The sequence below is a fragment of the Hippichthys cyanospilos genome, chromosome 10 (assembly GCF_059441005.1).
Source record: "Hippichthys cyanospilos isolate Australia breed blue-spotted pipefish chromosome 10, RoL_Hcya_1.0, whole genome shotgun sequence".
Lineage (NCBI taxonomy): Eukaryota > Metazoa > Chordata > Actinopteri > Syngnathiformes > Syngnathidae > Hippichthys > Hippichthys cyanospilos.
Window position 1 is genome coordinate 2,574,510 of NC_142378.1, and position 21,348 is coordinate 2,595,857.

At 41.3% G+C, this 21,348-nt stretch overlaps 1 protein-coding gene across 3 annotated transcripts in view; it reads left to right on the forward strand.

Moving 5' to 3' along the window:
- Positions 1-21,348, forward strand: part of herc2 (HECT and RLD domain containing E3 ubiquitin protein ligase 2) — a 56,168-nt gene that overhangs the window by 32,277 nt on the left and 2,543 nt on the right. For all 3 annotated transcript variants that reach the window (XM_088425136.1, XM_088425138.1, XM_088425137.1), the window contains exons 59-89: positions 66-300; positions 378-555; positions 633-714; positions 1,209-1,380; positions 1,458-1,602; positions 1,680-1,905; positions 2,944-3,115; positions 3,282-3,468; positions 4,334-4,477; positions 5,808-5,999; positions 6,073-6,226; positions 6,429-6,536; positions 7,397-7,528; positions 7,895-8,053; positions 8,667-8,785; positions 8,881-9,006; positions 9,399-9,554; positions 9,913-10,227; positions 10,807-11,021; positions 11,122-11,299; positions 12,443-12,604; positions 13,251-13,342; positions 13,423-13,562; positions 13,667-13,854; positions 14,753-14,950; positions 15,192-15,275; positions 16,715-16,856; positions 17,772-17,966; positions 18,092-18,204; positions 19,492-19,682; positions 20,664-20,769. In XM_088425136.1, the coding sequence (XP_088281262.1) occupies positions 66-300; positions 378-555; positions 633-714; positions 1,209-1,380; positions 1,458-1,602; positions 1,680-1,905; positions 2,944-3,115; positions 3,282-3,468; positions 4,334-4,477; positions 5,808-5,999; positions 6,073-6,226; positions 6,429-6,536; positions 7,397-7,528; positions 7,895-8,053; positions 8,667-8,785; positions 8,881-9,006; positions 9,399-9,554; positions 9,913-10,227; positions 10,807-11,021; positions 11,122-11,299; positions 12,443-12,604; positions 13,251-13,342; positions 13,423-13,562; positions 13,667-13,854; positions 14,753-14,950; positions 15,192-15,275; positions 16,715-16,856; positions 17,772-17,966; positions 18,092-18,204; positions 19,492-19,682; positions 20,664-20,769 (5,006 nt within the window). The remainder of the gene's footprint in view (positions 1-65; positions 301-377; positions 556-632; positions 715-1,208; positions 1,381-1,457; positions 1,603-1,679; positions 1,906-2,943; positions 3,116-3,281; positions 3,469-4,333; positions 4,478-5,807; positions 6,000-6,072; positions 6,227-6,428; positions 6,537-7,396; positions 7,529-7,894; positions 8,054-8,666; positions 8,786-8,880; positions 9,007-9,398; positions 9,555-9,912; positions 10,228-10,806; positions 11,022-11,121; positions 11,300-12,442; positions 12,605-13,250; positions 13,343-13,422; positions 13,563-13,666; positions 13,855-14,752; positions 14,951-15,191; positions 15,276-16,714; positions 16,857-17,771; positions 17,967-18,091; positions 18,205-19,491; positions 19,683-20,663; positions 20,770-21,348) is intronic.

Below are 21,348 nucleotides of genomic sequence, written 5' to 3' on the forward strand. Positions count from 1 at the left end.
CTTCGCTTCTCAGATATATTTTGCATCTCGGAGCTGATCTAACGAAAGAGTGTCACTCGTCGCAGTCACGGTGGAGGGGAAGATCTCCGCGTGCGGCGAGGCAACCAACGGCAGGTTGGGCCTGGGCCTGTCCAGCGGCACCATCCCCATCCCGCGGCAGATCGGCGCCCTCAGCAACTACGTGGTCAAGAAGGTGGCCGTGCATTCGGGCGGACGCCACGCCATGGCGCTCACCGTGGACGGCAAGGTGTTCTCCTGGGGAGAGGGCGACGACGGGAAGCTAGGCCACTTCAGCAGAATGTAGGTCTCCTGAGACGCCATTTTCGTTTGAATCAATACCGGTTGTCAACACATGGGGTTTGATTTTTCCGACGCAGGAACTGCGACAAGCCTCGGCTGATCGAGGCCCTGAAGACCAAGCGCATTCGAGACATCGCTTGCGGTAGCTCCCACAGCGCGGCCATTACTTCCTCCGGGGAGCTCTACTGCTGGGGCCTGGGCGAATATGGCCGCCTGGGACACGGCGACAACACCACTCAGCTGAGGCCTAAACTCGTACGCTTTATTTGCTGTGTCCGCTTTGGTCATGCATGAGTTATCTTATCATTTGTTTTTTTTCCTGTTGTGTCTAGGTGAAAGTGCTTCTGGGACATCGTGTGATCCAGGTGGCCTGTGGAAGCAGAGACGCACAAACGTTAGCTCTCACCGATGAAGGTATTCCTCACGTATAGAATAATGTATACTTTGTCTTTATTTTCCAACTTTCTTTTTATATATTCATTTGTAAGTCGAAAAACAAAAAGAATTTTCGCTGATAAAAGTATTCCAGTAAGCTGTATCTGTGGCTGAAGGGGGAAAAAGTTGACCAAGTCGGGTTTCGCTTTTAAAAATAGGTTGATTGAACGTATCGAGAGTTGACACCTACGTTTTCTACGCGAACCTTTCTTGTAGACGTACGAAATATGGCTATGCCCGTATACGAACACCGTCTTGAAACATGGCTCCATTTGTTGTGTTGGAGCACCACCTAGTGGCCGAATGGCCGATAGACTTTAGCGTGTGGAACTTTCGAAAAGAAACAAAAGAAAGCTGCGAATTTCTTAAAAAGCACTAGGACTTTATAAAACGAGAATTCAACCTGTCACTGTCAACAATGCTAATGCTAATTGCAATTGCTAACCTTTTAGAGGTTATTTTTTCTTCCCCAGGCTTGGTGTTCTCATGGGGCGACGGGGACTTTGGCAAACTGGGTCGCGGCGGCAGCGAAGGATGCAACATCCCCCAGAACATCGAAAGGTTGAACGGGCAAGGCGTCTGCCAGATTGAGTGCGGCGCTCAATTCTCCTTGGCGCTCACCAAATCGGGCGTGGTGTGGACCTGGTAACGTGGACCGATCGCGCGATGTACAACCCGATACGTGTATTGGATTCGAATCAGTTGAGATCGGGTCCCAACAGGGGCAAGGGGGACTACTTCCGACTGGGACACGGCACCGACGTCCACGTGCGGAAGCCCCAGATGGTCGAGGGGCTCAGAGGCAAGAAGATCGTTCACGTCGCAGTCGGAGCTTTGCATTGTTTGGCCGTGACCGATGCAGGACAGGTCTGGATGCCGAAGCATTGATTTCACATGGAATAGAACCGCACGATGGGCAATATTTTTGGACGCCGACCCGTCAGGTGTACGCGTGGGGCGACAACGACCACGGGCAGCAGGGCAACGGCACCACCACTGTCAACAGGAAGCCCACGCTGGTGCAGGGTCTGGAGGGACAGAAGATCACCAGGGTGGCCTGCGGTTCCTCGCACAGCGTGGCCTGGACTACGGTGGACGTGACCACGCCCTCCGTGCACGAGCCCGTCCTTTTTCAGACCGCCCGGGACTCGCTGGGGGCGTCCTATCTCGGTAAACCTCCGGGCTGGAAATTTGAGACCGGACAACAAAAAGAAGTGATTTATAATATTGATTATAAATAATAATTATTGTGATATTTAGAACTTATATATGCTGCCATTGAAAGATTGACTTCCATTCTTTAGTTAGAATTGCATGTAGGTAATATATGTGTTGTAAATGTGCAAACACTGCCATCAAATGGTCACAGTTATCACTACAGTGCTCAGTTGGCTTATATACGTAAGTCAAGTGTGTTGGCTTCTCTATAAAAAAAAATGCATTTGACCAGAATTTTATGATTTATTATTATTACTATTTTAAAAGATGAGAATTCTCAAAAGTATTTTACATAGCTAGTGAAATTGAATCAACTAATTCAACAAAAATTTGGCAATTTTTTTTGAAAATGCAAAGTAGTTAATTTTTCAGGGCTTTTCTGGTTATTTCAATTACAAACTTATTTAACTAACTTTAAAATAAAAAAACTATAAAGATAAACGACTTAATGCAACCCATACTACAGGATGGATTTTTCAAAATTTCAATTATTTTATGTTATTTAGATGATGATCTTATTTGATTTATTTATTACCATTGACAGCTATAGAATGTCATTGCATTTTCACTGGTCTGGCAGTAAATGAGTTAATAAACAAATTTGTTAATTTTTTTTGTAATTTCCAACTAAACATTTTTTCCTAATTTCATGTGAAAAATTTTAAGACAAATATTACAAAATTAATTAATAAAGACAGATATTAAAAATGTTTACTGTTTGCCTAAAATTGTGTGTTTATATTATATTGCAACAAATTTCCTGACTAGTTAAATACATTTGTGAAACACTTTTAATTAAAAATATCTACACTAGTGGGGACAAAAATTGACAAATGCATTACTTGATAAATGCTGGGCATTTGATTGAAGCTTTTTTTCTTAAGTTTTACCTCCAAATGTAGTGTCAGTTCCTCACCACCAGGGTGCACTAAAGAGCTTGGTAACACCTTGTGTTTTTTTTTTTTTTTTTTTTTAAATACCGCTCGGCAGGCGTCCAGTCAGACAGCGACTCGGCTTCGTCCGGCAACAAGATGAGCGGCCAGAGCAACGTGAAGCCCAACCGTCCGTCGCTGGCCAAGATTCTCCTGAGTCTGGACGGCAACCTGGCCAAGCAGCAAGCCCTATCTCACGTGCTCTCCGCCCTCCAGATCATGTATGCCAGGTATGCTCCAAAGAACCCATTTTTAATTTACTTTTTCTACACTGCCCAAAAAAACAAAACAAAAATAACACTCGTTATAATTGTGTAACCATGCCAACCGTCAAGATGCTGAGATTCCTAAATCGTCTTTCTCCTTTCCACGCATTGGTCGTCTGTGCTCCGCCAGGGACGCGGTGGTGGGCGCGCTGATGCCGGCCTGCATGATCGTCCCGGCCGAACGACCTTCCGCCTCGCCCGTGCCCCCGTTTGACCCCTCGTCTTCGTCCAGCGCCAGTGATGACGAAGGCTCCCCGGCCATACCTGAGACGGACGCGCCGGTCAGTCCCAATCCCTGGCAGGACAAGAAGGGCGAGGTACACAATATGGCCGCATTCGTGCACTTAAAGTCCCTTTTAACTCTTTCGGTGCCGCGGACGAGAATTCTCGTTTTTTGCTATAGTAATAGCTATATTAAATTCTGCATTTTTCGGACTATAAGGCGCACCGGCATATAAGCCGCAGCAGCAAAATATGAGCAAAAAAAATGATTTTTGTCACGGATAAGCCGCACTGGAATATAAGCCGTAGGTAATAATGTCAGATCTTTACGCAAAAAGATGATATATTACGTTTTTTTTTTTAAGTTTATATTTTTTTGTAATTGTCTGCCAACAGCAACATCCTCGCTTTCACAGACTGAACATTCCTGCGTTTTTACTCCCAAAATATTTATAGAAAATGGATGGATATCTGTTAGTTAAATAGCAATTCAAAATCAAAATCAATACTTCAATAGCATCTTTTTTTGTCTCCCTTTGTTTTATAGGTTATTTTAGTGAACATAATAACACAAAATTCAGAAAATAAAATCGCATATACTGTGTACTGTATATAAAATGTACACATCACAAATTTACCCCAAATTTTATGAATTCTCTTTCTAAATTTAGACATATATTTTTTAATGAATATATTGTTTTAAAGCTTTTTGAGCACAGCCATTGATTCACATCTTTTCAGTTTTATTTGATGGTTGTTCCATAAATGGACACCTTGAACAGATACACACATTTGGAAAAAAAACAAACAACAACAAAAAAGAGAGGAAAAAGTTGCGGCTTATAAAATAATATAAAAAACAAAACAAAAGAAAAAACAAAAAAAAAACGTATTTGACGTCAGTGATGCTCTTGGGTAGAGTTGGTATAATGGTGGCTTTTTTTGCGTGTTTGCGAGAAGGTCGCCTCTTCCGAGGACGCCGTGACGCCGTCGTCCGCCGTCACTCCTTCGGCCTCGGGCGCGTCCTCGCGCCCTTTCATCCCTGTCACCGATGACCCGGGGGCGGCCAGCATCATCGCCGAGACCATGACCAAGACCAAAGAGGCAAGTACTGCGCACACATAAAATAATATGCGACGCCAATTTTTCCAATTTTATAATCGATCCTTCTGACCCTGGTTAACACTTTGAGAAAATAATCGATTATCTCACGATTAAGTAATACCGTAACAATTTCCTTATGTATTAATGCCCTAAAGTAAGTCATCAATTATTTTAGAACTTAATTACCCACCTCTAAATGTATTTAAAACTTTATTACTTCACACATTTTTTGACTAAAAGAGGCTCTAAAAAGTAGTCAATTACTTTAGTACCTTCTGGTACGTAAGTACCTAAAGTAATTGATTAGTACTCTAGTACCTAAAGCAATTGATTACTCAAATACTTTCATATCTAAAGTAATTGGTACTATAGTACTTAAGTACCTAATGTAATTGATTACTTTAGGACTTAACTAACTCCTCAAAATTTTTTATTCCTTTAATACTAAACTCATTTTTTGACTAAAAAATAGATCATGCTGATTAATCAAGTAATCAATTACCTTAGTATCTTTAAGTAAAGTAATTGGTTCGTACTGTAGTACCTAACGACATAAGCAATTGATTACTTCAATACTTTAGTACCTGAAGTAGTTGGTACTATAGTACACAAGTAACTAAAGTAATTGTTTAGTACTCTAGTACCTAAAGCAATTGATTACTCAAATACTTTCATATCTAAAGTAATTGGTACTATAGTATTTAAGTACCTATGTAATTGATTACTTTAGGACTTAACTAACTCCTATAAAAAAAAATGTATTCCTTTAATACTAAACTCATTTTTTGACAAAAAATGGCTAATGCTAATTAATCAAGTAATCGATTACTTTAGTATCTTTAAGTACCTAAAGTAATTGGTTCGTACTGTAGTACTTAACTACATAAGCAATTGATTACTTCAATACTTTAGTACCTGAAGTAGTTGGTACTATAGTACACAAGTAACTAAAGTAATTGTTTGGATTAGGACTTAATGACCTCTTCTAAATTTATTACATTTTTTTCGAGTGTTTGACTAATAGGCTCTAAAGTGGCTCATGCTAATCAATTACTTGAGTAACTTCAATTACTTTATTACCTAAAGTACTTGATTAGTACTTTAGTACCCACAGTAATTGATTATATTAGTACTTAATCATCTTAACTAAATGATTACTTTAGTACGTAACACATTTATGAACAGTCATTTTAGACCAAACACTTGGGGGGGGAAAAAATCAATCAAAACAAAGAAAGTCTTTAAAAAGTGAATATTTAAAAGCGCTGTAAATACGGTACATTAGTTGTGTAGAGTCCATCCGTTAAAATTGTGCATTTTTTGCCAGCAGGACTCGGAAAGCCAAAGCAAAGTGGTGGGCCCGGAACCTCAGTACCTGGATGAATTCTCCAGCCTGCTTGTGCCGGATGACACCCGAGTCATGGTGGACCTTCTCAAGCTGGCCGTGTCTTGCCGCTCCGGGGAGAAAGGCAAGGAGGTGCTATCGGCCGTGCTGTCCGGCATGGGAACGGCGTACCCTCAGGTAAGCGCTAAACGTCATTTCCCTTGATTTGTACATCTAATGATGCCTGTCTTTTTTTGGGGGGGGCGGGCAGGTCGCCGACATGCTGCTGGAGTTATGCGTCACCGAGCTGGAGGACGTAGCCACCGATTCCCAGAGCGGACGCCTGTCCTCGCAGCCCGTCGTGGTGGAGAGCAGCCACCCGTACACCGACGACACCTCCACCAGCGGCACCGTCAAGATCCCTGGTAAAAGAAATCAATAAATGCCCTAATTCAAGCTAGCGAGTGAATGTCAGTTGGCCATTAGCAGCTCGTGTTAGCTGAGGAGCATTATTTACAATCAAAGAAGCGAGCAGACTGAACCAACGTCCGAGTCCGTCCATCTTCACATACAGGAATATTACTAAAACGAAGAGGATCAACTTTTTTTTTTGTGTGTGTGTTCAAGGTGCCGAAGGTCTGCGGATAGAGTTTGACCGGCAGTGTTCCACAGAAAGACGACATGACCCTTTGACCGTCATGGATGGAGCCAATAGGATTGTGTCAGTCAGATCAGGTAATGAGACTTTTTTTTTTTTAAATAATAAAAACAAATACATTTTTACACATTGTCATATACCACCATCATATTGCAACCACTGATATAACAATATATATATATATATATATATATACTGTAGTCCGTTTTGGTAGAAAAGTTTGCTTTTTACTTTGATTGTTTTGCTTCAACATGCTCATTTTGTTCCTCTTCTCGATCTTCCGAAGCTTTTCATTTTTCTTTTTACTTTCTGGCTCATTGTTACCTGATTGCGTATTATTTTATTTCTCACTGATACAAATAAAATTTGCAGTGTTGACGTTGACTAAAGACAGCGCTTAGAGGCTTTTTTTTTTTTTTTTCAACTAACAAGATTCATATCATGAATTCACGGAATCACGGAAGTTCCTTAACTGGCTTTTTAATGGTTTTTTTTTTTTTTTTTCGTGAGCAATTTGTTTCCATAGCAACAGCCCCATCATCAACGCGTGATTATCAATATATAAACTTCTAGAACCTCCTAGTGGAGATCATGAGAATAAAAATTTAAAATAACACTACACTGCAAACGAAATCTCACAACAACAAGATCTCAGGCAAAAACGAGATCATGTGGACCTTCGAGATCCAAACAAACATGGCCGACGAACTTGTTAAAAATGTTCGAAACTGGTCAAGTTTATAAAAGAGTAAATGGACGAAGATTCATATTTTTTTGGTTGCGCGTTTAGGATGCAGGGACGCAGGCAAACAGGCACTGAATTTTGTTGCATACCAGCTATAAAATGACAAGAAATTAAATTCTATTCTCTTGCCTGGTTAAATTTCAACATTTATTTTTCAAACATGTCTGCACTGCGCGCGTTTGTGTATTCCAGGCCGCGAGTGGTCCGACTGGTCCAGCGAACTACGAATCCCGGGCGACGAGCTCAAGTGGAAATTCACCAGCGACGGCTCGGTCAATGGCTGGGGCTGGCGTTTCACCGTCTACCCCATTATGCCCGCTGCAGGTGGGCCAAATCTCGCAGACGGGGCAAACGTCTTTCTGCCGCCCACCGCTCTTGTTTTCCATGTTGCTTTTTTACACTTGCAATGAACTCGCGTTGTGAATCTCCTATCGAGATTTCTTTTGTAATAAATCGGAATTTCAAGTGTAAACTGATAGTTATCGTCTTTGGTCAGCACCAGGCTTCACTTTAGTTAGGCTTCCAGGCGCCGCTGATATAACCGCGGCTCTCTGTGAGACTACAAAAGGATAGGAAGGGATAACAGTACAGTTACTGTATAAGCTTTAATAATACAAGATTTAAGTAAATATGTGCTGCAGTAATATTTGTCTTAAATATGTGAAGTGATGACTGATGTCTTGTTCGCAGGTCCCAAAGACTTGCTGTCAGACCGCTGCATCTTGTCCTGCCCCTCCATGGACCTGGTCACGTGTCTCCTCGACTTCAGGCTGAACTTTGCCTCCAACAGGAGCATCGTGCCCCGTCTCGCTGCGTCTTTGGCGGCTTGTGCCCAGCTCAGCGCCTTAGGTAGGAATCCGTCCCCCATCGTGCCCAAGCGATATTAAAATACTAAAAATACAATTTCTTTTGGTTCTTTTGGTGTCAAATATATGCAGATTTTTAATATTCATTTTTTTTGATAAGACATATAAAAATTCCACCATTTCTGTTGAAAACTCAATTGTATCATAATTATATTTTTTTTAAACGCTTGATTCGTCTTGGCATTAGTTTAGTCCAAACAGTCTTTTAATGTAAACACGTGATTTTTATTTTTCCCATTCTTTACATAGTATTTTGCAAAAATCTCCTTTATCTTTTTTTTAATCTGATTGTTTTGTTGGCAGTCCCTCCACCTTAGTGGATGCATAACGCAACACTACTGCGGCTTCTATTCTATGCACCTTATAATTCGATGCCTTAAACAGTTTGAAAGTATGCCATTCGTTGAAGGCGTGTCTTATAATCCAGTGCGCCTTATAGTGCGGAAGATACTGTCACGTACGCTAAGCTAATATGAGCTAATTTTCTCAGCAAAAGGGTAACTATTTCCCGCTATCTCCCGTTTTCGAAAGACGGAAACTTGTCCGTCGGATGGTCTAGCCGCCTCGCATTTCGAACTTGAGTTGTGTTTGCGCAGCTGCCGGACACAGAATGTGGGCCCTGCAAAGACTGCGAAAGCTTCTGACCACAGAGTTTGGGCAATCCATCAACATAAACAGGCTGCTGGGCGACACGGACGGCGAAGTTCGCGCTGTGGTGAGTCAGCGCGCAGATGGGAAGAAGCCTGATCCAAATTCTTTCTTGCTCCCATTTGTTCTTGAAGTTTCCCTACATTCGGGCTTTGTTTTTAGAGTTTTACAGGCAGCGCGCTGGCCGCCCTAGTCAAGGGCCTTCCCGAGGCTCTGCAAAGGCAATACGAATATGAGGACCCCATCGTCCGTGGCGGGAAACAGCTACTACACAGCCCCTTCTTCAAGGTTAAAATTCGACATTAGAATTTGTAGTAAATAAATGGGCTATCCCTTTAAATGCTATTAAGTAGTTAGTTCTGATTGTAAATTTCTCTCGCAAACCACCCATTTCAGCATTTTGACCTTCTTTTTTTTTAAAATCTTGAGATTTTCCCTAAATTTCAGCTCTTTGATGTTCAAAATGACAAATGCATCGAATAATTTGATTTATTGCTTCAAGTTAATTCCTGTTCAGCAGGTTTAAAATCCCTAGTGGATGGTTTATGCAGACATAATGTTTTTTGATATCAGTGGCCGGTATCAGCATCCTTCATAAACTCTCGATACTTTGATATAAGTCAGTTATTTTGTTCCTTAGCCATCCACCAATAAAATGCATTTTTCCATTCCCACCTCAGGTGTTGGTGGCGCTGGCTTGCGACCTAGAGCTGGACACTTTGCCCTGTTGTGCCGAGACCCACAAATGGGCCTGGTTCCGCCGGTACTGTACGGCCTCCAGAGTGGCCGTGGCGCTGGATAAAAGAACCTCGTTGCCTCGACCTTTCCTGGATGAGGTGAGCGTAACCCGTCTTTATTTTTCTGCTTTATAACACTTATTATTGCTCCTGTGGACGTGTAAATAATGCCTGATCAGTGAAAATGTCAAATAAAAACTTACAAATAAAACAACCTAAAAGGTCTCTTTACGCATTTAGAAAATCTCAACATTATATAAGTTTTTTTGTTGTTGTTGTTTTTAAATATGAACCCGCAAATGGCCCCTTGGAACAGATTAGGCTATTTCCATGTAAAAACCGTCTCTACTCACGAAAAAAAATTCTCGTTTTGAAAGGACAGGCAGACTGAATTAATTTTGTACGTAGAGGTATAATAATATTTGTTGACCTGAGTACCGCGTTTTTTTTCCCCAAGGTGACCAAGAAGATCCGCGAGCTGATGGCCGACCACGAGAGCATCAACGCGCTGCACGAGAGCCACGAGCTCTTCAAGCGAGAGCACGACGAGCAGCTGGTGCAGTGGATGAACCGCCGGCCCGACGACTGGACGCTGTCGGCGGGCGGCAGCGGCACCATCTACGGCTGGGGGCACAATCACCGCGGCCAGCTGGGCGGCATCGAGGGGGCCAAGGTCAAAGTTCCCACGCCCACCGAAGCCCTCGCCACGCTGAGGCCCGTGCAGCTCATCGGAGGGGAGCAGACGCTTTTTGCCGTTACTGCCGATGGAAAGGTTGGTTGCTTCCGCCGTTTATGTAAGATGCAAAAACTAAATAAAAGTATAAGTGTCATTAATTCATTCAATGTTTCTTTCATTAAATGAATGCATCATTAATTGTCGAGATTTTTCATGAATTAATAAACTATGGAATGAAATAAATCAATTAAATGTACGGTCATTCGCTCATTCAATACCTGGGATGTATTTTCACTTTTTTTTTTGTAACTCTTTCAGTGCCACGGACGAGAATTCTCGTAAAATAGTAATAACAATAAAACAGTAAAATTCTGGTCAAATACATTTTTTTAAGGAGGGTAGCTGACACACCGGACTGATTATGAAAAGGAAACCTGAGAAGGTCCAGGTTCCTCTCCGCTCTCCTCGCGAGAAATCCAAAATGAGTTGTCTTCCTTCCTGTTTGTTGTTTATTACATGAATCGATTTCTTCTGTTCCATATTTGTTAAACGAACGACAATTTTATTTAATCATTTAATGGGACATTTATTTCTTTAATTTCGGTACTGTCGTTCTTCACAATGCTTGAAAACGACATTTTACAAAGGCAATTTTTTCTCTTTTTTTTTTTGCAGCTGTACGCCACCGGGTACGGTGCCGGAGGCCGGCTGGGTATCGGCGGCACCGAGTCGGTGTCCACCCCGACCCTTCTGGAATCCATCCAGCACGTCTTTATCCGAAAAGTGGCGGTCAACTCGGGAGGAAAACACTGCCTGGCGCTCTCCTCGGAGGGAGAGGTCTACTCGTGGGGAGAGGCGGAGGATGGAAAGCTGGGCCATGGCAACAGAAGGTGGGCCAAATCCCGAAAGCGGAACGTTTGGACTTGCGGATCGAGCGCACCGTCAGTCGTGAGTGGGTCCGACAACACGGACGATTGTCGTATTTTCCAGCCCGTGCGATCGCCCCCGTGTGATCGAGTCCCTGAGGGGAGTGGAAGTTGTGGATATCGCCGCGGGAGGGGCGCACAGCGCCTGCATCACGGCCAGCGGCGAGCTCTTCACTTGGGGGAAGGGCCGCTACGGCCGCCTGGGCCACGGGGACAGCGAGGACCAGCTCAAGCCCAAACTGGTTGGTACCTTCTCTATTTATGCTATCTCGCACGCCTCAAATATGAAAACAATAAAAATGAACAAAAATTGCTGTTGTAATGTTTACAATTTGAGGAATAATACATCACGAAAAAATAAAATTGCTCAAATACAGTAGTATAGTATCATTAATTATCATTGTATTAATAAAGAATAATGAGATACAATTTAATATATTAATCAACAATATTACTCAATCGATTAGTGGGTTAGCATCAACTATTATAATAACAATAGTAACAAAAGTCCCTTTAATAATTTTAGAAATAATACATAACAAATTAAATGTAACAATACAATAATAAATGCAGTATTAACTGCACTCAATAATACAATGATGATTAATAAAACAGTTAAATAATTGATATAATCATTAATAAGAATAATGTGTTAATAAGTTATTAGTGATTTGATGTTGAATATATTAACAATGATAATACCTAGATCAATAATTGGAATTACGTATTATAATTTTTGAAATATTATTAATTATTAACGCAGAATAAAATTATGATGTATGCAAATACGGAATATGATTAGAAAATAAATCAATTATCAAAATTAAGCGATGATCTTGTTAATCATGTTGTTACATATTGAATATATTATCACAACAATAATATTAATATTAGTAGTTGTAATTATACATTTAAAAATAATCCATAAATAAGTAAAGCAAAATGTACTCTACAATAATAATGTAATAATACTTTTTTGTAGCTAAAATATACTCTTGTAATCAATTAATTTATCATTTGATCATGTATGCATATAAATTATGCTTTTAATGTAGATTTGAAATTACAATAAATGATGAAATAAATATTCATCAGCTTAATTAAGCACAATCAAGGGACCTGAGCCTCTTAAATTGTTACAAGTATGTCCGATTGTTCCGCAATTAAAGATAAATTCACACTCGTTCTGGAATCTAAAATTGATCAACATGAGGAAAAAAAAAAAAAAGCAATGATTGAATTAATAGGCAAAACGGCACAGATGAAATCATCATTTTGATGGTTAAGGTGTTCAAATGGGCGGTTGATCCCGTTAGATCCAGCAGAGGGCGCAAGAGCCACATTGGAGACTTGACCGCGGCGCTTAAGCGTAACGTTGCATACAGGTGGACGCCCTGCAGGGCCACAGGGTGATCGACGTGGCCTGCGGCAGCGGCGACGCCCAGACCCTGTGCCTGACCGACGACGACATGGTTTGGTCCTGGGGCGACGGCGACTACGGGAAACTTGGCCGGGGGGGCAGCGACGGCTGCAAAATACCCATGAAAGTAAGTCCACCTTCTCCAATTACTCATCAATTGCTCTCCAGTACTTTTGTATCTAAAGTACTTTAGTCCCAAATGAATGACTTTAGTATTTAATCATGGAAAGTCATGGATTACTTCATTAGTACCTAATTACCCAGGGTAGTTGATTACTGGAACTCATTCAATGCCAGGGACGTATTTTCATGTTTTTTAAGAATGCCAGATACTTAAGTATTCAATCGATACTTTCGAATACTTAAGTATTCAATCGATACTTAAGTATCTGGGATTTAATTTTTTGACTCTTAAAAAACGTGAAAATACTTCCCTGGCATTGAATGAGGTAAATGATTGATTATTGAATAGCTGTTAGTTTTTTTTTTCTTTTCTCATAAAATGAAAATTATTCGAATGTATGTAAATATGCAAATTTGTATGGATAGGGCTGACGCCATTGAGCATTTTGACCCCAAGCATTAATATTGAAACTAATTGCTTGCTGTAGTACCTAACTACTTTGAGTAATTGATTACCCGACAAGCCATTTTTAGATGCTAATTTAGTTAAACCTTTAAAAAAAAAAAAAAAGAAAAATAATAATTCTTTAAAAACATTAAAATGCTACCTAATGCTACCCCCCCCCCCCCCCCCCCCCCTTCTCCTAAAGATTGATTCATTGACCGGCGTGGGCGTGGTCAAAGTGGAGTGCGGCTCCCAGTTCTCGGTGGCGCTCACAAAGGCGGGAGCCGTCTACACTTGGTACGTTCCACGTCGCGGCGACGCCGTTTTTCGTAATCGCCGACCGGAGGGCTTATATGCGAGGGGGGCGTGTCTTCAAGGGGCAAAGGCGACTACCATCGACTGGGACACGGGTCCGACGACCACGTCAGGCGACCGCGGCAGGTCCAAGGCCTCCAGGGGAAGAAGGTCATCGCCATCGCTACCGGATCTCTGCACTGCGTGTGCTGCACCGATGACGGTAAAAATAGATTTTTTTTTCCCTCCATTTTAAAGTCGTCGTGGTCGGAATGTATCCCGAAACAACGAGGCACTCTAACGCCGTCGCTGTGTTGCGGGGCTCAGGAGAGGTGTTCACGTGGGGCGACAACGACGAGGGCCAATTGGGCGACGGCACCACCAACGCCATTCAGAGGCCGCGACTGGTAGCGGCGCTGCAGGGCAAGAAGATCAACCGGGTGGCCTGCGGCTCGGCACACACGCTCGCCTGGTCCACCAGCAAGCCCACAAACGCCGGCAAGCTTCCTGCACAGGTAACGGGACGCCCAGATCCAGGTCGGCTCAAATGCGGGTACATGAAGGCGTTTCTAGGGGTACAAGAGATTTTTGGTTGGTGTCACCAAACATAATGCCGTGACACAAACTGTGCTTTTTTTTTTTTTTTTAATTAACTCATTCAATCCACATCTTTATGTTTTTTTTTTTAATCCAGAAATTTAATTGAAATTCTTTAAGGAGGATCTAAAAAGTGAATTAATGAGTTAAGTAATCTTTAGATACCTAAAGTAATTGTTTACTTAAGGTAAAGGGGCCTAAAGTAATTGGTTACTTTAGTACCCAATTAAAGTACCTAAGTAATTTATTACCTTATCGTACAAAGAAACTGATTATTTTAGAACTTGATTAACAAAAGTAATTAGTTACTTTAGCTACTAAATGACAAGAGTAATTGATTACTTTAGGTAGCAAAAACCTAAAGTAAATGATTATTTTGCCACATAATTACCTTCTAAAGTACCTAAAGTAATTGATTTCTTGAGGTAATATGAACTTCAAGTAATTGATTACTCTAATACCTTCTAAAGTACCGTAGGGAATTGTTTACCTTATTGTATAAAAGTAATTAATTTCTTTAGAACTTGAGTAAAATAATTACTTTAGTTACTGAATTACTTGAGTAATAATTTGTTACTTTAGTACTTGATTACTTTAGTACCTCATTCCCTTATTTTATCTAGAAATTAATTACTTTAGCACTTGATTAATTAAAATAATTACTTTAGCTACTAAATTACTAAGGTACTCGATTACTTTAAGTAATGGATTACTGTAGAACTTGATGAATTAAAATAATGACTTTAGCTGCTACATTAGTAAAGTAATGAAGTACTTTGAAGTTACTTTGAACTCAATTTGAAATGTAATCCCAAGGTCCCCATGGAGTACAACCACCTGCAGGAGATCCCCATCATGGCGCTGAGGAACCGCCTCCTCCTGCTCCATCACATCTCTGAGCTCTTCTGCCCCTGCATTCCCATGTTTGACCTGGAGGGGCGCTTGGGCCAGACGGGCCAGGGACCCTCCCTGGGCTTTGACACCCTCCGCGGCATCCTCATCTCGCAGGGCAAGGTGGGTGGAGATGAAGCAAAACGAAGCCTCGCGAAGCACTCGCGATATTCTTTTACTCCTCTAGATAGTGCTATTGGTTTAAAGTTAAAGGCTTGTGCATCGGAAATACACTAAATTTCCACCGTATCTTTAACTCAAGAGTGCCCCCTAAAGGAGCAAGAATAAAACAAATGCTTCACGAGGCTTCGTTTTCTTATCACTAGTGCACGGTGTTGTTCTGAACACGGTTTTCTTCGAACAGGAAGCGGCTTTCCGGAAGGTGGTCCAGGCCACCATGGTGCGGGATAGGCAACACGGACCTGTAGTGGAACTTAATAGAATACAGGTAGCAATTTTTTTTCTTTCCCTCAAACCCACTACCTTCAATTATTCACAACTTTAATCTACAATATCGTATTTTCCGGACTATAAAATGCACCAACAAAAATTGAACAGAAAAGCCATTTTTGTGATTTTTGTGAGGAATAACATTTTTGAAGGATAATTTTGAGCATGAAAGTTTAGTTTGAGGTCATGCAAAGTACTTCCTGTGTGATGTCCTGCCCTCTTGCTAACGTGCTAGAGGGCCGCAGGGTTCAAAGCATGAGAAAAAAGTAGCGGCTCGTAGTCGGACATTTCCGGTAGAATACATGCTGTGACCTCCAGCCCGCGCTCTCAAAAATGTAAACATTCAAGTCGGCGTATTTATTAAACAAGATGGCATCACTTTTTAATGGGTAATTTCCTGGAATTTAGCTAAGGGCCTTTTTTTTAAATCAGTAACCTTGATCTACTTTTTTTCCTTTTGTTGCCTCCTTTATACACACACTCACACACACTCACCATGAAGCCAGACAGGCTCCTGAAGATGACATGTGATGTCTTTCATAAAAGGATTTCTCTATCAGTGTGTGTGCGTGATCTGCACACCAGACTGGCTGCAGGGCATCCTGCTCACAGTTACACAAAGCTCCCCACACACACACACACACACACACAAGCAATCACCCGTGTGTTTCCACTTCTTTTCATGTGCATGCCATACACGAGTAAAGAAAAGTTGAGCATACACTGGTACTTCTGAAATTAATTCGTTCCGGAAGTCATTTCGTAACGTAAATCTTTCATAAGTAGAGACACATTTTACATGTAAATCGCCTAATCCGTTCCAAGCCTCCAAAAATATTCCTAAACCCTTTTAATCGATATTGTTAAATTATAAAAAGGCATTAAAATGCTAACAAATACATCTTAGAATTACATTAGTGCATAATAATCAAAATATATCATGTACAGAATAGTAAAAACTGCACCCGAAAACCTTTAAAGTAATATTAATTGTAGCAGTTGACAATATGAATGCAGTTCACTCGTTTGCCTTGAGATGGTGCTGGTGTGTTGGTGATTAGTGCAAAGAGAGACACCTTTTTAGGACGTTAAATTTGTATGTTTTTATTTTGCATTTCCAGTGATCCAAAAATAGTTAAGTCCACAGTGGCAATAACATTAGTTTTTGGGATTATTTTGAGCAAGTTTACGTTAGTTAAGGGTCATGCAAAGTGATGTCATTGCTAAAGTGCTAACGACGGGCTAGCAACGCTAACGTCATAATTGAATTTTCTCTCGTTACTCGAGACAATGTTTTTCCACAGAGGCATTTCATAAGCTGAATTTCTCTTACCAAGAAGTGTTTGTAAGTCAAGGTACCGCCGCATTTAGATTTGGGGAGGGAAATATCCGGATGAGTATAAGGTTGTAAGGCTTTGTTGTTGTGGTTGTGCGCAGGTGAAGCGCTCCCGCAGCAAAGGGGGCCTGGCGGGTCCCGACGGAACCAAATCAGTATTCGGTCAGATGTGCGCCAAAATGAGCTCCTTTAGCCCAGACTCTCTGCTGCTCCCCCATCGTGTGTGGAAGGTCAAGTTTGTAGGTGGGTGTCACAAAGATCAAGACAATGACAGAGTTTTTTTTTAATGATTTATTTTTGGACTTTTGTTTTCTTTCTTTGAATGGCTTTATTGGGAAAAAATAATTCTACAGTGTTCCCTTGCAACGTTGCAGCTTTACTCTATCAAAGTTTACCTTGCTATTTTATTGGGGGTTTTTTTCTTCCTTTTAGGAAGAGAACGGTGTAAAAAAAAAAAAAATTATAGTAAAAATAAAAAATAGCTGATTGCGTAGACTGTTTTTGTGGGTTTCATTTATGACCACAGCTCTTTCTTTTGGGGGTGTACCTAGCTAATATATTTCTATTTTTCCTTCCTTTTAGGTTGGAATAATAAAAAAAATAATAATATATTCATTTTTAACAAAAAAAAATACAAAAAAGGGTAAACAAAAGCAAAAAAAAAAAATCAATCTTTTTTGTGGATTTCATTTATGACCATAAATTTTTCCTTTGGGGGGTTTATCTCGCCTTTTAGGTTGGAACAGTTAAACACACACACACACATACACACACACACACACACACAAACAAATTCCAATTATTTAAAAGTAAAAAAAAAAAAAAAAAATCTCTTTTCATTTGAAAAAGAAAAAAAAAAGTAAAATTGAAAACAAAAAAATCATACTCTTTATTGTATGTTTACGTTGCTGTTTGTCTTGATATTTTTGCATTTTCCAAGTCAGACCAAACCAAAAAAATATATACTTTTATACCTTTCAATTTCATTATATATTTGTATAACGCTAAAAAAAAAAACATTTTTTTGTGTATTTTGATTTTTTTGCATGAAAAATATCTATTTTTTGTCTAAAGAAACAAACTAATACAAATGGGAACAAAAGCAAAGAAACAAACAAAAAAAATCGATCGATGTTTTATTCTTCGTTGGTCTTTCAGGGGAGTCGGTGGACGACTGCGGCGGCGGCTACAGCGAGTCCATCGCCGAGATGTGCGAGGAACTTCAGAACGCCCTGACGCCGCTGCTCATCTTCACCCCCAACGGGCGCGACGAATCGGGGGCCAATCGAGACTGCTTCCTGCTCAACCCCGCCTCCAAGTCGCAGCTGCACATGAGCATGTTTCGTTTCCTCGGTAACCGCTTGGGCTTCCTCGGTCACGTGACTTTTTGGCGAAGACGGCTTCTGGACGCGATTCTCAACGTATTGGCTTCGTTCTTGTCATTTCACGCGTTTTTGGTGCCGCCGCTCGGTCCGCAGGGGTTCTGCTGGGCATCGCCATCCGCTCGGGAAGTCCGCTGAGCCTCAATCTGGCCGAGCCCGTGTGGAAACAGCTGGCCGGGATGAATTTGACCATCGCCGATCTCAGTGAGGTGTGTGTGAGACCCCAGATGCGCGAACCGATTTTGAATAGACGCTAAAACTTGATCAGATTATTCTACGGAATATTTGATCAAATCATCCATTCTAAGAATGTTCAATAGTGACTAAAGCAACTGATTACTCTATGTACGTATGTTTAGCTAGTTAAGAACTAAATTACTTAGCCAATCAAGTATAAAAGTAATAACTTACTTGGTATACTTTACTTTGCTAAATTAATCAAAAGTAATCAATTACTTTGGAATTACTTCTTAATGACTTCAACACTAAAGTAATCGATCAGTAATTTATTGTATAAAGTAACCTATTACTTCTAGTACTGTCCTCCCTGGAGTAATCAATCACGATTTACTTAATTACCTCAAGTAATTGATTACCTTAATACTTTATACCCTAAAGTAAACTCATTTAGTACTTGATTGCCTAAAATAATCAATGACTTCATTTGGAACCAATTATTTTAGACCTTTTTCTCGCCAAACACACGGATGCACACACACTGCACTAACACAACAGTAACATGCCTCATTACTCGTGGAGTGTGCCCCCGGTGGCGAGCACATTAACAGTTCGAACTCGATAGCAATACTTTGGACCAGAACTTTGCCCCCTTGTGGCTAGTAAAAATACTGCACTAACACAACAGTAACATGCCTCATTACTAGTGGAGTGTGCCCCCGGTGGCGAGCACATTAACAGTTCGAACTCGATAGCAATACTTTGGACCAGAACTTTGCCCTCTTGTGGCTAGTAAAAATACTGCGCTAAAAGTGAAAATGTGTATTGAATATTAACTTATCAAATCTGCAGGCCTCATTGGCTAAGTCTAAAATATATGCCGGTCTTTCAGGCACTCATTGGAGCCACTTAAAAATGTAATTGGGAACCAGGCTACACACCGCAACAAATGAAGACCATTAGCATTCCTGAAGTAATCCCATCCTTCGCCGTGAGCTTTTTTTCGACTGTAAAAGGAGCACATTCCCGCTCGCATTAAAACCTCGGTAATCCCCGTCGGGAATGAGAAAATACCCGCCGTAGTAGTAATGCACTTGTGGCCTCACGCTGCGATCATGAGCTTCCTCCTTCTCCTCCTTCTTCATCTCGCGCGCACACACAAGCTCTCTCACACACTCGTTCACATGCTCTGCCCTTGAGATATCGCAAAGGTTAGGTCGCCGATATTTAGGACTCGTAAAGAGCACGAGACTTTGCAACGTGAATCTCTCGCGCCCCGTCGGACTTTTCCGACTATGAAGTACCGTCCTTGTCTCCAGGTGGACAAAGACTTCATTCCCGGCCTGATGTACATCCGGGACAACGAGGCCACGTCTGAGGAGTTTGAGGCCATGACCCTGCCCTTCACCGTGCCCAACGCCAACGGTCAGGACATCCAGCTCAGCTCCAAGTACTCGCACATCACGCTGGACAACCGCGCCGAATACGTGCGGCTCGCCATCAATTACAGGCCAGTACTGCCAATCACGGTAGTGGAAAAGTTCTACCGTAATTCCCCAAATATAAGACACCAAAACAATGAAGGTCAAAAGTATGGTCGCGTCCTATAAATGGTCACTTAAAAATGTCATTTTTGTTTTTAATTCGGCATCATTTAAGGAAGATTGATCCGTCAACCACGTAAGGCGTGTTTTGACGCACAAATGTGCATTTTTTTGGGCAATGATTACCGTGGACGAGAAAGAGCGCAGACGTCAGTTGGCTGTGAGTAGCCAGTTCCTGTTGCAGCTAACAGCAGCCCGTATTAGCTGAGGTTGTCATTTTCAAGAAAAGAAGCGAGCGGGCTGAACCCACGTCCGAGTCCTTCCTTGTTCCTTATTCCATTTGACTCGTTTATTAATTGCGGTCTTTTGGCATATACGCACCATCATAAACTTAACGGAACGCGGGTGGAGCGCAACTTGGCAAAATGAACTTGAGCTGCGTCGTGAGGAAACGGAAAAACAACTGCTTTGAACGCGTTCACTACACTGGCGAGGCGTTCACCGGCCGCTCACACTGTGGGAAATCTGAAACACACAACAAGCAGCGATCCCCTCGTGACTTTGCGCAGATTTTTGCCACAGGCACTCCTCGGAAGTCAAACTACCGCAGTAGACATATTTACTTAAATCTTAAATTATTAAACCTTATACTGCACAGTAACTGTTCTGTTGTCGCTTCCCTTTCCCATCCGTTTGGCTGTAGTCTCAAGGAGAGCCGCGGTTATGTTAGCGGTAGTCTAATCAGAGTAAAGTTTTTCACTTAAAAAAAAATTTTTTAAATGTACAATGTTTTGCTATCGTTTTTACATTGTTGCCAAACTGTTGGTGCGTCTTGTACACGGTAACACAGTGAAATGAATTATTTTGGGGGAATTACGGTAAATGTCATCAAATGACAGGTTCCCGCTTCATATTCGCTCTGTGCCGTTGTTGTTGTTTGCGTCCAGGCTGCACGAGTTTGACGAGCAGGTGTCAGCCGTGCGAGAGGGCATGGCCCGCGTCGTCCCTGTTCCCGTGCTGTCACTTTTCACCGGATACGAACTGGAAACCATGGTGATGAATCGTTTCAAATTTTTTTTGAGGTTCAACTCTGGGTCTGCTCGGCAGGGCCATCAACTTTGACGTGTTTTCATATCCTCCTGAAAGTCGCCGCGTTTGTTTGTGTCCATTGTCGTGTCCATTCTGTCTCTCCGAGACAGCAAAATGAATTGTATGCCACCCAAGAATATGAGAACTCAGTGGAAAATCCAGGATGTCCTCTAGTGAGGACACTAGGATTTTGTTTGGTAGGTCCAATGAGTGAAAAGATAAAGACCAAAAATAAACATCCAGTACAGACACAAATTACTTATTTAAAAAAAAAAGACTCACAAAAAAAGTCTCAATGAGCCATACCTTGAAAATTACGGAATTCAAATGTTTTAATTATAAATTGTCACCTTTGCCCTGTAGAATTAACTCATTCAATCCCAAAGACGTATTAATACGTTTTTACAGATTCCGCACACTCAAACCCATGTACTTACTTGGATTTTTTTTTTCAAAGATAATGGGAAAGATTCTCTTAAATTAGTTTTGTGTACAAAAAAATAAATAAAGTACCTGAATGAATGTCTAAGACCACCATTACGT